Consider the following 17568-nt stretch of genomic DNA (forward strand, 5'->3'; position numbering starts at 1 on the left):
TAAATAGTATTTCGTTTTTCAAAATTTGGTTGTCATATGCTCATTGTTAGTATACATAAACGTGATTGTTTAATTTTATTTATTTACTTATTCCCTTTTGTTGCCCTTGTTGTTTTATTGTTGTTGTTATTGATGTGGTTGTTGTTAGATAGGATAGAGAGGAATGGAGAGAGGAGGGGAAGACACAAAGGGGGAGAAAAAGACACCTACAGACTTGCTTCATCGCCTGTGAAGTGACTCCTGGGGAGCCGGGGGCTCGAACTAGGATCCTTATGCCGGTCCTTGCGCTTTGTGCCACGTGTGCTTAACCCGCTGCACTACCACCCCACTCCCATGTGATTGGTTTTGTTGATATATACATATATGACTTTTTCAATTTCACTTATTATTTCTAAGAGTTTTTTTTTTTTAATTTTGCCTTTTGGGGAGATTCAGTTGGATTTTTCTACATAAACAATTATACCATCTAAAAATACTATCAGTTCAATTTCTTCCTATCTAAATAATAGGCCTTTTGTTTATTTTGGTAAGATTGTTGTACTGGCAAAAATTTACAACAAAATAGTGTCTAAGTTATGAGTTTTGGATTTTCTTTTTTTAGATATTTCCACAGTTTTATTTCTGTAGACAGTCTTCATGAGATTATTATAGATGTTCAATTATATGAAATATACAAATATAGTCTATGTTTAAATACCCAACATCCCCCAATCTCCAAGTGGTAAGCTTTTGCAAGAGTATAGTAATAGCATAACTAGGATGCTGAAATGAATGCTAGGCCCAATAGAGAGCAGTTCCATCACCGCAAGAAACAAGGTTGCACTTTTTATTTTATTTTATTTTATTTTATTTTATTTTTGCCTCCAAGGTAATCGCCTGTGCTCAGTGCCTGCACTATGAACTCATGGCTCCTAGAGGCCATTTTTTTCCCCATTGTTCGGTTGTTGTTGTTATTGTTGCTGCTGCTACTGCTGTTATTGTTGCTGGATAGGACAGACAGAAATTGAGAGAAGAGGCAAAAAAGAGCAGAGGAGAGAGAGAGAGAGATACACCTGCAGACCTGCTTCACTGCCTGTGAATCGAACCCCCTGCATGTGGGGAGCGGGGGCTCAAACCAGGATCCTTATGCGGGTCCCTGTGTATGGCACTATGTGAGCTTAATCTGGTATGCCACCATCTGGTTCCCAAAAGTTGCACTTTTATAGTTGTAGTCACTTGTCTTTGCTTCTACTTTTACTATAGTAATTCCATTCACTATTGTCCTCTATATTTTTAGAATTTTTTATAGATAACATAATAATTTTAATGTATTTTGGTGTTTTAAAGATAACCATTTATTTTTTATGATTTTATCATTTTGTAAATGTTATTTCAGTGCACTCATGCTGTAGCTATAGAGGTGACTCAGTAGATAGTCTTCTGTTGGAATGCCTGAGACCCCAGGTTCTATGTTTTTTTTAACTTTTTTTATTTATTAAAAAAAGGAGACATTAACAAAACCGTAGGATAAGAGGGTTACAACTCCACACAATTCCCACCACCAGATCTCCATATCCCATCCTCTCCCCTGATAGCTTTCCTATTCTTTATCCCTCTGGGAGTATGGATCCAAGGTCATTGTGGGATACAGAAGGTGAGAGTTTTGGATTTTCATCTTAAGAGTACAAGTTTTACCTTTTAAGTTGGATGTTGGGTAGAAGTTCTATGGGTTTTATCAATAAAAAAAAGTTACCAGTGTTCCTATTTTGCTGTGTTATTTTTGCTTAAATTATAAATTGCTTTGGATTTACTTATTTATTCATCTATTTTCTACCAGAGCACTGCTCAGGTTTATTGTGGTACAGGGGAACTAGGACCCGGATGCATCAGGCCAAGATTCTTTCTGAGTAACCTGTATGCTATCCCCCTATACATTTATTAAATGTTGTAATATAGATCATATGACTTTTAAAAAATCTTCAGTCTACTGATATGGTGAATTGCAGTGATGGATCTGGGGATGTCAAACCAACTTGTTCATTTAGAACAAATCATATTTAAAGATTTTTTATTATTATTTAAATGTTTGCATACATCTGTGAATGTATGTATGTACATGTGTGTGGTTGGATTAAATGAGTTAAAATTGTGCTGAAGACTTTTGTTGCAGTTCATGTAGATAGTAGTGTTCTTTCCCCGAACTCCTTCTGGTTTATTAAGGGCCGACTACCTTCATAAATAAGTTGGAGTGACTTCCCTCCTATTTTTATGAAAAAGAATCTTGGAAAATGGTATTAATTCTTCTTTAGGTGCTTGATAGAATTTTCCCAGTGGAACCATCATGGGTTCCAGATTTCTTTTTTGAACGTTTAAATTATGAACTCACTTCCTTTGATATTTATAGAACCATTCAGGTTATATATTTCATGTTGGTTAGATTTTTAAAATATATTTATTTATTCTCTTTTGTTGTTTTATTGTTATAGTTATTATTATTGTTGATGTTGTCATTGTTGGATAGGACAGAGAGAAATGGAGAGAGGAAGGGAGACAGAGAGGGAGAGAGATAGACACCTGCAGACCTGCTTCACCACCTGTGAGGCTGAGGCAACTCCCCTGCAGGTGGGGAACCGGGGGCTCGAACTGGCATCCTTATGCTGGTCCTTGCACTTTGCGCCACGTGTGGTTAACCCGCTGCTACTGCCTGACTCCCCTTGGTCAGATTTTTAGTAGCTTGTAGTTTTGATTTGTTCCAAGTAGAATTCATATATAAGGAGTTGGTCATGCTATGCTCTAGTTATCCTTTTAGTAACACCAACTATATAGTAACAGTCCTCTTCATGTCTGCTACTTGAGATTTTATATCACAAACTATTTTTATCTGTCATCCTATAAGTTCTTTAAAGAATCAGATTTATTGTCATTAATTTTTCTCTACAGTTTTCCTGTTTCAATTTTAAATTCAATCTCTGCTCCAGTGGTTGCCTTTTTTTGTTTTTCCAGATAGAGATGCAGTAGGGGCCAGGCTTGAACCTGGGTTATGCACTGGGTAAAACAATGCACTATCCAAGTGAACTGTTCCACAGGCCCTTGATTCCTGTTCTTTATTATTTTCTTCCTTCTATTTGCTTTGATTTTATTTTTCTCTATCTTTTCTAGACTCTTGTGATAGAAAGACAGATTATTGATTTGGATTTTCCTTTTAGAACTATAAATTTCCCTTAACAACAACTGTTATGGTTTTGCTTCACGTTATTTTGATATATTTTCATATATTTTCTTTCTCTTTCTTCCTTTCTCTCTCTCTTTCTCTCTCCTTTCCTTTCCCTCCTTTTGTATCTTCCTTCTTTCTTTAATTTGATCAATGGATTATTTAGTGTGTTCTTTATTTCTATGTTTTGAACTTTTTGGTTGTTTTTTTTTTTTTGTTATTGGTTTCCAGTTTGATTTCATTATCACCAGAGGAAAAAGTATATTGTGCATGATGTCAACTCTTTTTAAACTTGTTGGCTGTTTGTACTGCCCCAGGGTGTTCCATCTAGGCTAATGTTAATGGGTCTTGAAAGCAATATGTGTTTTGCTGATGTGGCACCAAATGTTCTATGATCTTACTGACTAATGCTGTTGTTCAGTTCTATATCTGTGCTGACTTTCTATTTAGAAATTTTATCAATTTCTGAATGTGAAATATACTACCCAATTTTAATTATAGCTTATTTGTGTCTACTTTCAGCTCTAGTAGGCTTTGCTTCATGAATTTTAGAAACCTATAATTTTATATGCATGCCTTTAGGATCATTATTGACTTCCCTAACTTTTTTTCCTGTCTCTCTCTTTTTCTCTCACCAGAGCACTGCTGAGCTCTTGCCTATGGTGGTGCTAGGGATTAAACCTAGGACCTCAGAGCCTCAGGCATGAAAATCTTTTGTGTAACCATTATGTTATTTCCCAGGTCCACATTTCTTTTTTCTTATATTCACTGAGTTTATGTTTACTATACTCTTCCTTATCACTTTATTTTCTTTCTCTCTCTTGATGGGGCTTGATGCCTGCATCTACAAATCCATCACTTCCGGTGGCCATTTTTCTCTATTTTATTTTATATGACAGAGAGAAATTGAGAGAGAGAGAAGGAAGACATACCCACTTCACCTGTTGTAAAGCACTCCCGCTGCAGGTAGGGAGCAGAGACTCAGACCTGGTCCAGTGCCTTAATGTGTGCTTAATCAGGAACAACACTGCATGGCCTTCTCTTTATCATTTTCATAATGGTCATTCCAGGATACACACACACATACACACACACACACACACACATCACAGTCTACATGCATTAACATTTACTACTTCCATTGAAATATACAAATTTTCTGATTTGGTTATTTTATCCATTATATATAGATATAGATATATACATATTTTTGTAGCAGACATTGAGCACCACATAAGATAGTGCTATAACTTTTGTTTCAACAATTAAATATGATTTGAGACTTCCCAGAGAATAAGGATGTTTTTTTCTATTTTTATACTTGCCAAATTTTTACCTACTCAATTAACAATTCCTTTCTGAAATACTACACCCTTTCTTCTCACATCCCTCTGTTTAGAGACCCTCTATACCTATGTAAGGGAAGGTTAGCTGCCTACAGATGCTCATACTGTCCTTCCATCTGAGAATATCTTTAATTCCCATTCACTCATGGAAGATATTTTCACTAGACATAGAAAGTTTGTTTGTTTGTTTAGACATAGACCTTTTATTGCAGGTTTCTGTAATTTCCAGGGCTTACATATCATACATCTCCATTCTTCTTAAAGTTCCCTGATAGTTATTGCTGAAGGGCATCATACAGTCATAAGCTCCCCAAGAGCTAGTCCATTCTTGACACAGGCTGAGGAAGGGTTTAAACGTCTATAGTAAATCCACCCATATCAGCAGGCTGTGACAGAAAGTATGACCTCTACAAATATTTGACAATTATTTAAGGGCAACAAGAGATGTAACAAGTAGGTTCAGTGTTCTATGACATCTGATCTTTGAATGGTGTTCAGTACAACAGAGGATATGCTTAGACCAAGAGAAACAGGAAAGCAACTCCTTTGTTTCAGAACTAGTTTGTATTTGCTAACCATGTAATGCTTTTATTGTCAAGGTTTTACTTTTTCATTATAAATATTCTATACAATGGAGTTCTTAAAGCCTCCATGAGAGAGCAATTCCTATGGTTGGTTTCCATAAATTTTGGGAAATTACTGTGAGTGATGGTTATGAGTGTGTGTGTGGAGGGGGGTGAGGTGGGAGGGGCTGATTTGTTGAGCCAGCAGCAAACCCTACCTCTTTGTTGGTCCTGTCGGCTTGCACCAGTGTTCCATTCAGGCAAGGTTCCACATAGTGAAGTTCCTTGTTATACTGCAAGGGAAAGAACCAAGAGAAGCACTTAACTGAGCATCCAAAAGGTATGAAATAATTTAAGGATATGCATGCAACAAACAAAAAGTAGCACAGCCACAGGTTCAATTCTTTCTTTAAAATATATATACATATATATATTTTTTTCCACTGGACAGAAAAAGAGAAATCAAGAAGGGGAAATAGGGAGAAAGAGAGACACCTGCAGCACTGCTTCACCACTCGTGAAGCTTACCCCTTACAGGTGGGGCCCCGGAGCTTGAACCGGGGTCCTTACACATTGTAACATGTACACTCTACTGGATGTGCTACTGCTTAGCCCTAGATTCCATTTTTTCACATAAGCTGATATGTCCTTTAGTGCTCCTGTATCAAAACTGCGAAAATGTGCAGCAGCAAGATCAATCACCTGGGAAGGTATCTGCTTTGCTACCCAGGTTCAAGCCTGGTCCCCACTACACTGGGAGATGCCTCAGGGTTGTAGCCTCCTTCCCTCTCCCTCTCTATCTACAAATGTCAGCGTGGTGTGGTGAAGCTCAGGGAATGGAATAAATAAAAATAAGGAAAATGTGGATATAGCTCAGGTCCCTTGCCCCCACTTTTTTTTTTTTTGCCTCCAGAGTTTTCTCTCTATCTGTCTCCCTCTCCTTTTTCCTCTCCCTCTCCCTCTCCCTCTCCCTCTCCCTCTCCCTCTTCTCTCTCCTCTCTCCTCTCTTCTCTCTCCCTCTCTCTCTCTCTGTCTCTCTCGGCTCCAATTGCTGGGGTTAGTGTTGGCACTACGGCTCCTGCTGTTCCTTTTTACTCAATAGGACAGAGAGAAATTGAGAAGGGAGTAGGAGGCAAAAAGATAGACACCTGCAGACCTGCTTCACCACTGTGAAGCATCCTCACTGCAGATGGGTAGTATGGATTTGAACCCCAGTCCCTGCATAGTTCCTTGTGCTTTGTACTATGTTCACTTAACAGGATATGCTACCACCTGGCTTGCTATGCTACCGCCTGGGTCCCTACCAGGGTTATCTCTGGGGATTGGTGCTAGCACTATGAATTCACTGCTCCTGGAAGTCCCCTTTTTATTTCCCTTTCAATTTTATCTGATAAGACAGAAATAAATAGAGAAGGGAGGGGGAGGTAGAGAGAAAGACAGACATCTACAGCACTACTTCACTACTTGTGAAGCATCCCCTCTGCAGGCAGGGAGCAGTGGCTTGAACCCAAGTCCTTGCACATAGCAATGAGCTGAATCAAGCTGAGTCACCACTGTCTGGCCCCGCTCAGCTCCTACCTTTAGCTTCATGAAGCCAAAAGACCAAAGCATCCATGTGTGAGTCACATGTGAGCAAGAAAAGAATTGAGGGAGAGCAGCAGGAGGGTAGGAAAGACTTCAATGTTCCCATTCACTCTGTGAGACTGCAGGGTATTGGGGAGAATACTGGTCATACCTACTGGCACCATTTCCATGCAGACCATTGCAAGCCTCCCCATCATTTTTGATCCCAGAGTTCTCTGCTACTGTACATAGAAGACAACCAGGAAACAGAAACCTGAGTGTTCTTTGCCTCATTTCTCTCAATTCCCAGCAGGCTTCCCCAAAATAGACAGCTGATGATTTCTCCTCCTGCCAGTTCCTATCCACAGCTCCCCAGGGGTAGCAGGGTGCTGGGTACTTGGCTTTGTTGACCATTCTAGCATCTTCATTCATTAGTCCTTCTCAGGGAGCTAACCACAACCAGTGCTAGCTCCACTGCTGTTTTCTGGTAAGTCCTGTCTTTTCCTGCAAGCTTTCTACCACTGGGCTCTCTGAAACCTTCACTCTGGCACCCTCCAGCAACTCCTATTCATCTTCTGAGCCATTTGAGCCCTGCCTTCTCTCTGAAAAATAACCTCAGTTGTCTATGAGGTCTCACTCCTAGATACCTCCAAATTCTTCCTTTTTTTTTTTTTAATCACTACAGTTTCACTGTCCCAAGATGACTTTTTCAAACTCAAAGACAGAGACAGAAACAGGACAAAGAAAAGAGACATAGCACCAAAGCTTCCTTCAGTAAGTGGGCTACCAGGTCAAACCTGAATCATGTGCATTGCAAAGCACAAGTGAGCTTTACTGCAGGCCTTATACCTCCAAATTCTCATTGCCTGACTGGTACTCGCTTCATCCTCTGCTGGGTCACATAGTGGCACTCCATGTCTGTTTCCTCTGTGTGTTTCCCTGATCACCATAGGGAATGGGGGAGTGGTGGGGTCCATGGTAGGTAATGAGAACAATTCATTCCATGGCAGTCATAGTACGGCTGCTTTAGTAGCCAACATGCCTGGCCGGAACTACAGAGGGATGAATATAGAGCCCTGCCTCACAGATCCAGCATTTGGGCAAAGTAAGGCTAAGGTGTTTGCAATAAAAGACTGTGTGTGGGGGTGTGGCATGAGGCGGTGCACCTGTTGAGTACACACATTACAGTGTTCAAGGACCTGGGTTCAAGCCCCTGGTCCCCATCTGCAAGGGGAAAGCTTCATGAGTGGTGAAGTAGGGCTGCAGGCGTCTCTCTGTCTCTCCCCCTTTCTATCTCCCCTTCCCCTCTCAATTTCTGGCTGTCTCTTTCCAATAAACAAATAAAGATAAAATAATTAAAAATACGAAATAAATAAGTAAATAAATAAATAAATACTAGGGAGTGAGAACTGTGGAGGTCTATGAGGGAGGGAGGGAAATAAACAGATGAGCTGAGGACCCAGTTCAAGCCTCTGCAAGGGGGGAGTTTCACAAGTGGTGAAGCAGTGCACCTGTCTCCCCTCCTCTCTCAATTTCTCCCTGTCCTAACAAAATTAATTATTTTTTAAGGGAAAAATGCCTGCTGGGCCTGTTGAACTCATCATGCAAGCCCCGAACCTTAGTGATAACCCCGGCAGAAAAAAAATATTTACCCACTAAATAGATAAACAGAGAAAGTGCAAAAGAAATCCAAGAAAAGATTACTGATGATAAAGCAACAACAACAACAAAAATAGGTAAGAATCTTCCCTACATAAAAAAATATATATAAACAAAGAAGTCAAGAAAACAAAATGGATAAATTTTAGAAATTGCTAAAATCCACACCCAAGGCAAGAAATGCAACACAGAATTAAAATACTGGCAGGCTCATACCATGTAAGAAACCAAAAATTCATTAAATATTTGTAGGTTTTTATTGGTGCACTTTCAGTTAAATAACCTCGAGATTTAAAACTGTGCAGGAATTATGTAATGAAGCCAATGCACCCACAGTATTTCCACCAACACAGGCAGCCTAAGGAGCTTTTGCATTATAAGAATTTCTTGTGTAATCTGAGGCATGACTGGACATAATTAGCCAGACTCAACGAATGAGCACTGAAAGAAAAGACCATTCTCATATGTCTAATGAGAAATCGATTATTCAAAAAAAGGAAAGTAACTTCTGACAAAAGTGCTGGGGTAACGGTTCTGAAGAATTCTGCAAATTAAAACCAGTGCACTAGAAATTTCTAGGATAAACTAACAAAAGATGTTTCTCCTCTACTCACTTGTGCGCAAACTGGGCTACAAGAGACATTCAAATTGATTCAACACTATCAGCTCACTTAGTATTGTGTTCATTTAATGCATGACTTGGGCTTCTATGAAACCATTTTTCAAATATTAGCCTGGAACTGAATTAGCACCCTCATTTTAATACTAATATTGTTAATTTAATGCATGACTTGGAGGGAGATTTCTACATGAATCAGGAAGAATAAGCCTACTCTCTTGTCAGAGGCATCTCTGACCTTAAATTTTAACTTCTACTACATCACATCTCAGTTATTCTTTTATAACCCAATTATTTAGCTCATCAGTCTGAGATAGAGTTTGCACTAGCTTGTCTCTGAAAGTTAAGGCAAATTCTGACGCCGTCTTTGCATGTTTATTCTCTGAAAAGACCTTGATGGGCAGCTCTGCAGTATAACAGGTAAGATGCCCTGAACGATTATTGGGCTGTTCGAAATGTCAGGACACAGTTTTGCATAGAAAAACATGGAAAAATACATCATGATTTTTCTAGCATCCCAAAAGTTTAATTACAAACACATGACACTGGTTAGAAGGTCCAAAGAAAGTCATTCCTATATTTAAATCTCTCTCCTTCCTTCCTCTATAAGGCACTGATTAGATTCTTGCAAATAAAAACCTACATAACCTGAGTGCCTCTGACATTGAAAACAGTGATTACATTATTTTTTCTCCCTTTCTCAAACAGAAATACCTTCCTTAAACATCGATTCAGTGTGGTGCAGTGGATAAAGGGTTGGACTCTCAAGCATGAGATCCTGAGTTCCATTCCCAGCAGCACATGTACCAGAGTGATGTCTGGTTCTTTCTCTCTCTTCCTATACCTATAAATAAATAAATAAATAAGTAAATAAATAAATAAATAAATAAAGCATCAATTCAGCAAGCCAGAGAAAGTTGGCAGTGTAATGGAGTGTGAAATGATGATGCCCCCCTCCAGGAAATGGGATGTGGCCCATGAGAACAATGCACTCAGAAGAGTTTCAAACCACTCTTGTTGGGCTGGCAAGATACCTCACTTGCACAGTGCACTGCTTTACCATGTGCATGACTCAGGTTCAAGCTTGACCCCCCCCCCCCCACTGCACTGAAGGAAGCTTCCATGCTGTGGTCACTCTCTCTCTCTCTCTCCCTCGCCTCCCTCCCCTCTTTCTCTGACTCTCTGTGTCTAACTTAAAAAAAAAAAAAACACCAAAATAAATAAATAAATAAAGCCCCATGCCCCTAAGCTAGCACAAGTCTGCAGTGTGGTCACCGTTAGATGAGGCAAGCTACCACTATTGAAAGACAGAAAATCCACATCATTAACACTACCGCCACTGTGTCAGGGTAGAACCTGGAGGAGGTGCTACAGAAGTAAAAACAACACACAAACACATACAAAACCTTCCTTTGCAAAACGTGGTTAAGAGAAAACTGGAGAAAGGAACATAGCTTGGAGAAATTGACTCCAGGGAATGCAAACAAACATTTGCCTATTATAAAGTTGCTGTATGGACTGAGTGCCTGTGCCACCTTCATAAATTCCTAGGTTGACCCACTCACTTCTAGTGTGATGGCCTCTGATGATGTGGTCTTTGAGGAGTGACTGAGGTTAGGTGAGGTCCTGAGGTGGGGATGTGAGAATGGGACTGTCCTCTTAGAAGAGCAGACAGGCGAGTGCTCCCCTCCCTCTTTCTCCTCCTGCAGAAAATGAAAGGCCAGGTGGCCACAAAGCAAGAAGGTGGCTACCTGCACATACTAAAGAGAATTCTCACCAGAAACCAAACCCTAATTTTGCAGGACATTGACTTTGGACTTCCCAGCTTCTGGAACTGTGAAAACCTAAGTGTCTATTGCCTAAGTCACTCAATCTATAGAGTCTTATTCTTGCAGGTGGAACAGATCAAGGCATTTTTTAAGTGTGTAAATGATACTCCCTGGTTGGAGGATATTATGATATAACCTGACTATGCATGGTCTTTGGAGCAGTAATTTGGCTTGTAGATTGTATTCAAAAGCACACACACACACACACACACACACACACACACACACACACACACACACACAGGATTTGAGCTAGTCTCCCAGTTCTGGAGGAAGCTTCAGTGGAGTTTTCATTCTCTTCCCACCCCTCCCTCCTATCCTCTCTCCTGCCTTCCCCTCCCCCTCCCTCTCCCTCTCCCTCTCTCTTCTATTACTCTCCACCCCCCTCAGCTGAAAAAAGTCAGTTTAGAGTAGTGAAGCCAATGACAATAAGAAAGAGGGGGTGGGATACAGAGTTCTGGTGGTGTGAATTGTGTGGAATTGTACCCCTCTTACCCTATTGTCTTGTCAATATTTCCATTTTATAAATAAATTCAAAAAGCAAACAAACACAAAAAGGGGCACATACCCTTCTAAAACAAACTTACAAGTTTATTTACTGTAGCACTCAAGTAGAAAACACTTAACAGCGCTATGTTTGGCCAAGCAGGGGGGTTGGTTACAAAGTTTATGTCAACAGTAGGGAATGGAATGATTTGCAGCTTAAATATGTTTGATAATGATGAGTTGAGAGGCACATTGCTGGATATTCTATAAAACAAGTTTCTATCCCTATAAAAAAAATGTGTTCATAGATAGAAAAAGAATTAGGATGAAGAGATAGCTTACAGCCTGTGGAAGTGCCCTGCATGCACTCAGCCCAGGTTCGAACCCCATCACCACATGGGAAGGACTATGAGATGAGGGGAAACTCCTGTGTTGTGGTTTCTCTCCCTTTCTGCCTATCTGAATGAAAACTTTAGGCCAGGAGTGGTGAAATTGCATGCATGTGGGGTACTAGCTCCACAAAAGAGGGAAAATTTAGAGGAATCTGTGCCAAATGGAAAGGAAATGGAAACATTTCTGAATTGTTTGAACATTTTACATATGCTGCCTCTATTGAAAACAGTCAATGTTGAAAGTTAATTAATGGTTCAGTTTATGACCTCGGGTTCTTAATGTAAATTCACTTATTTTATTTGGTCCATTCCCTCACCCATTAATGGGACAGAGTTCACGATTTTAACTAGAGAGGACTCAAATAAAAAAGTTCAGTGTGTCTAGCTGTCAAAGTAATTATATAAATGGTCTTGAAGCTAATCATTTACATTAAAAACTAGCAAACAGATGTACAGGGAGGGTTAATGGGACAACTAATGGGGTTCTTTCTATAAAGAGATAGTTTTGAGTAAAAAATACAGTTTTTTCCTTAATTGTTCAATAATAACGGTCCTGTATACTTTTAATTGTACTCACCCTTCTTCCTTATTAAGTTGACACTGTGTGTATATCTTAATGAACTTATAGATATTATTTCAATCACTTGGCTTTGTTAACATAACAATAAATCCTGACTGATAAGGGATTCGCAGAGTAATTAGTTAGCTCATGTTATTATGTGAATTTCTGGTACTTCTGTAATGAGTAATTAAAGATTAATAAAAAAGATATAGTCTCAGATTAGCTGTTTCTTATCTGTAACTGCTTCAGGATGTGTGTATTTGGGGGTAGGGAGAGAATCGGGCCATGCATATGCATATTTGTAATGAGAGTAGGTTTTCTTGGTTTGGCAACCTAAAGAAGCCCTTCTTTTTTATATGTATTTATTTATTTATTTATTTTTAGACAGAGACAGAGAAATTGAATAGAAAGGAAAAGACTGGGCTGGGGAGACAGCATAACAATTACAAAAAAAGACTTTCTTATCTGAGGCTTTGAGGTCCCAGGTTCAATCCCCAGAACTACTATAAGCCAGAGCTGAGCAGTGCTCTGGTGCCTTTATTTATCTGTATCTGTCTCCCTTAAAAATGCAGGCATTAGGGAGTCGGGCTGTAGCGCAGCGGGTTAAGCGCAGGTGGCGCAAAGCACAAGGACCGGCATAAGGATCCTGGTTTGAACCCCGGCTCCCCACCTGCAGGGGTCACTTCACAGGCGGTGAAGCAGGTCTGCAGGTGTCTATCTTTCTCTCCTCCTCTGTCTTCTCCTCCTCTCTCCATTTCTCTCTGTCCTATCCAACAATGACGACAACAACAATAACTACAACAATAAAACAACAAGGGCAACAAAAGGGAATAAATAAATAAAATAAATATTTTTTAAAAATTTTTAAAAAATGCAGGCATTTTATATATATATATATATATATATATATATATATATATATATAGAGAGAGAGAGAGAGAGAGAGAGAGAGAGAGAGAGATATCTGCAACACTGCTTTACCACTTGCAAAGCTTCCCCCTGTCCTTGGCCAGAGATGGGGTCTTGAACTTTGTTCCTTGTGAACTGTAATGTGTGCACTCTACTGGGTGTGCCATCTCCAGACCTCCTGAAACTCTCCTTTCAAAGAACTATGCTCAGGTTTCACAGTGAGACATGGGTAGGCAGCTCAACTATATTCTCTTCCCTTCCACGTAGGACTCAGGGGAAGGGGAAGGGGACAGGGCAACAGTGCTCACTGTACCACTCACTGACCCCATGCCCTCCAATCACAGTTTCTACTGCTTACTCCTCTGTCTCTGTGCCATATGGCACAGAGCTGAGGTGAAGAGCCAGTGAGACCATCCACTTGGCAACACACCTGCCAACAGTGAGCACTGCAAAGGAAGGCCAATGCTGGATTCATTCATTCAGCCCATCTGTCAACTAGCTCCAACTCCTTGCCACTGGGGGGAGTTGAGTAGCTGAACCAGACTGGCCACTGTTTCTATGGAACTCATTCTTCTCCTTTTCCCATTGTTCTCTCATGTTTTTGGAAATATGAAGCTAGCATACTCATCACCCTGAAGTTGTGGGCTTTTGTCCAGAGTCTCATCAGAAGCCCTTGGGTAACAAGCTCACTCAAGCCAACCCCCTGCAAGCCTAACATAATCTATATACCCTATGTATTTCACCAGTGAACAAAGGTGAGTGTTGTGCCCACACAGCAAGTTGCCTAGATGCAGAGACCAGGGATGACATGTTTTTCTGGGACTCTGGGAAGCCCCTCTCTCCAAATGGGGGGTGGTTGAATTTAGTGTACCAGCCCAGGTTCTATCCACCTGTGGAATGTGTAATTTTGCAAACATTACTCAGCTGGTAGACTGATGCTCAGATGGGTGACCTGACCCAAGGCACAGCTCTGTGTGGCAGAAATAGGATTCAAAATCCATTATTGAGCCCACAGCCCAAGCTTCAGCCTGCTCTCCGGGGTACCTCTGGTTCCTGGATTTCCTACCTGGTGGTGGTGGTGGGGTAACTTCAAACTAATTCCTGCTACTCAATCCCAGCAACTCCACAGGAAACAATATGCTAGAACTACCCACCAAGAGGAAAGGAAAGTAAGACAAGTACAAAGAGCACAAAGAAGAGCTTCCTAAGCCCCATTTTCCATGCTGAAGACAGATACAGAGTTCTATGAGCTTTCTGCTGCTCCCTGTTTACTCATCATGATGATTATGATGGGCTATCATGGGCCCAATGGAGCATAATTTCCTGTTGGTATCTTCTAATTCTGCTTTTAAAAACCCCTTCTGTTTCATTTGGTTTAAATCCCCCCTGCTTAACACTGCATTCTATTTACATAACCACTGTATTCTATTGACATAACAACTGCCGTCTATTTACATAAATCACTTTTACATTTACATAAAGCACCACCTTCCCTCCAGGGCATTGGTAGTTTAGTGGTAGAATTCTCACCTGCTCCACCCCCTCTCCTTGTCACACCCTGATCCTCTCCTTGTCACACCCTGATTTTCACCACTCACTTTTCTCTCCACCCTCTCTGTGTCACATCCTGTTCACACCCTATTTGGGAAGTATATATAAAGACAACATTGTTCATTTTAGTTAGTTGTTAGTTTAGCTTAGCTTGGTATAGATTGCGCTGCGTCCTGCATGAATAAAGAGATACTGCATACAGCTCAACCATGAGTCCCTGGTCGTCTGTTACCCGCCCGTGCCCGTGAAGCCAGTCTGGCGAAAACGACAATTTCCATTGGAGAAAAATTTAGCAGTTCATAGACCTTGCAAGGTTAAATCTCCCAGGCCCCTGAAGTGGTCAGCATTCCAGGACAACCAAATCCAGACACTATTCTCCCAGATGGCACAGTGGGTGTACTGAGTGGAACCAGGAGCTGTGCTGGGCTGAACCCCTAGTCCCTGAGAGCCCCTCTAACTTGCAGACTCATTGGAGACTCACCAGCTAACAGACTAGCAAGCAGTAGGATGTTATCCTACTGCAGCATAAAGATCAAGCACACCTGGAGAGCAAGGACAGCACAAGGCAGTTGCACTCACAGCGATTATGTTGAAGAAGTCATCGTCCCCCAGTGTATCCAAAATAGAGGAGACTGTCTGCTTGGCGATGGTCAGGCGGAGTCCTTTCATGCTGCCACTGACATCCACCAAAATGACCACATCTTTGGGGGACGTAGCTGCCTGGATGTACCTAGGGTTGGGGGAAAATTGAGACAAACATGATGCACAAGCCTTTCCATCAGGTTCCTCTTTAAAAAAAAAGAGTTCCCCCCCCCTTTACTGGGGAATTAATGTTTTACAGTTGATAGTAGAATATAGTAGTTGGTATATTTATAACATTTCTCAGTTTTCCACATATCACTCTAACCCCCTACCTAGGTCCTCCTCCACCATCATATTTCAGAACCTGAACACTCCTCCTCAACCCCACAGTCCTTTACTTTAGTCCTTTACTTCTAGAGTTGTGCTTCGTGCTTCCACTTCTGAAAAGTTTTTTTTTTTTTTTTTAATATCTGTTGGCCCTTTGGATCTTGTTTTTTGGTAAAGATTCGGCCTATATCTTCTCCTCATTTTTGGACAGGGCCATTTTATGTTTTATTTTGACTTTGCTGAGTTTGTTGAACTCTGTATAGATTTTGCTTATTATAAGCCCTTTATCTGATGTTCACAGGTTGTATAGGTTGCAGGTATCATGCTAAAGAGAAGAATGAATACTGAATTATCACACTCCTACATAGAATTTAAGAAAATTCAGAAAAGGAAAACACACAAAAAAATCTTTGACAGAGGGCATGGTGTATTGTTGCTCCAAAGAAAAGGACTCTGGGGATGGAGAAAAAGAAAGGAGGTTGAAGCGTGCTTGGTGTCCTGGAGCATGGTGGCAGAAAAGGAACTAGGTTGGGGATGAGAGTGTTTTGCAGACACCTATCACAGGCAGCTAAGAAATTTTACCCCAGGAGTCGGGTGGCAGCACAGCGGGTTAAGCGCATGTGGCGCAAAGCTTAAGGACCAGCATAAGGATCCTGGTTCAAGCCTCGGCTCCCCACCTGCAGGGGAGTCACTTCATAGATGGTGAAGCAGGTCTGCAGGTGTCTCTCTTTCTCTCTCCCTCTCTGTCTTCCCCTCCTCTCTCCATTTCTCTCTGTCCTATCCAACAAGGACGACAATAATAACTAAAACAATAAAACAACAAGGGCAACAAAAGGGAATAAATAAATATTTTTTAAAAGAAATTGTACCCCTCTGTCAACAACTATACTGTAAATTATTAACCCCTCAATAAAATACTACTACTACTACAAATAATATTAATAATAACAAGGGTTAGTTGGTAGCACATCTAATTGCCAATGACCTGGGAACAGATGCAGGTTTCTCTCTCTCCTTCTTTTTCTTTCAATCTCTCTTTATCTCCCCCTTCCCTTTTGATTTCTATCTGTCTCTATGCAATATAAATAAAATAAAGTAATAAAAAAGAAATAGCTTCTATGTTTAAGAAAAAAAAAGACTGTCATGCCTAAGACTCTGAAGTCAAAGATTCAATTCCCAGCACCACTATATGCCAGAGCTGAGCAGTGCTCTAGTCAAAACAACTAACTAACTAAATAAATAAGTAAGTAAATAAGAATTAACAAAGAGGCCTGAGGAGGTAGCTTAATTGTTATGCAAAAGACTACAATGACTAAGTTTAACTCTGAGGTCCCAGGCTCTGTGTACAGCACCATCATAAACCAGAGCTGAGCAGTGCTCTGGTCTCTCGCTCTCTCTCTCTCTCTCACTCTCTCTCTCTCTCTCTCTCTCTCTCTCACTCTCTCTCTCTCTCTCTCTCTGTGTGTGTGTATCTTTCTTTCTGTAGTTCTCTTTCATTAAAATAAAGAAAGTGTTAAAAAAAAAGAATTAACTAAGTAAGAATCTGGCCAATCCTCCTACCATTTTCGGTTCCTGCAGTCGAAGGCGATGACTCCATTCTCATCTGGTTCCCATTTAATCCCTAGGAGAAAAAAGAAGTTTTCTGAAACTTCAAATATTTATTCATTGCATTTCAAGGCTGTACTGCTTTGCTGATTGGATGGACAGAGTGAAAAATCACAAGCAAAGAGAGTACTCTCAGAGCACTCCTTCACCAATTTTGGACAGGAAGGACAGGGCACAGCCTGAGTTCTGCTCCCAGGTCTCCTGGGATGACACAACCCACCCTGGACCCTTCCCAGTGCTCTTGATAAAGTTCATAGTTCATCAAGTGCATTTCTCACTGTTCAGTGAGCTGTTGGTCCTGATGGGAATAGCCAGAAATCTCTGGGCCCATCAGCAGGCCCGAGGAAGGCAAGACCAGCAGCATAGGTGGTAGGAGAGAAAGCAT

At 40.7% G+C, this 17568-nt stretch overlaps 1 protein-coding gene across 3 annotated transcripts in view; it reads right to left on the minus strand.

Annotated features, from left to right (window-relative positions):
* The window catches only part of CACNA2D3 (calcium voltage-gated channel auxiliary subunit alpha2delta 3), a 1089122-nt gene that overhangs the window by 592375 nt on the left and 479179 nt on the right, over positions 1-17568 (minus strand). For all 3 annotated transcript variants that reach the window (XM_060203105.1, XM_060203104.1, XM_060203106.1), the window contains exons 7-9: positions 17139-17199; positions 15249-15399; positions 5318-5392 (exon numbers count right to left, since the gene is read on the minus strand). In XM_060203105.1, coding sequence (XP_060059088.1) covers positions 5318-5392; positions 15249-15399; positions 17139-17199 — 287 coding nt within the window. The remainder of the gene's footprint in view (positions 1-5317; positions 5393-15248; positions 15400-17138; positions 17200-17568) is intronic.

This window comes from Erinaceus europaeus, chromosome 12 (genome assembly GCF_950295315.1).
Source record: "Erinaceus europaeus chromosome 12, mEriEur2.1, whole genome shotgun sequence".
In the NCBI taxonomy this organism is placed as follows: Eukaryota; Metazoa; Chordata; class Mammalia; order Eulipotyphla; family Erinaceidae; genus Erinaceus; species Erinaceus europaeus.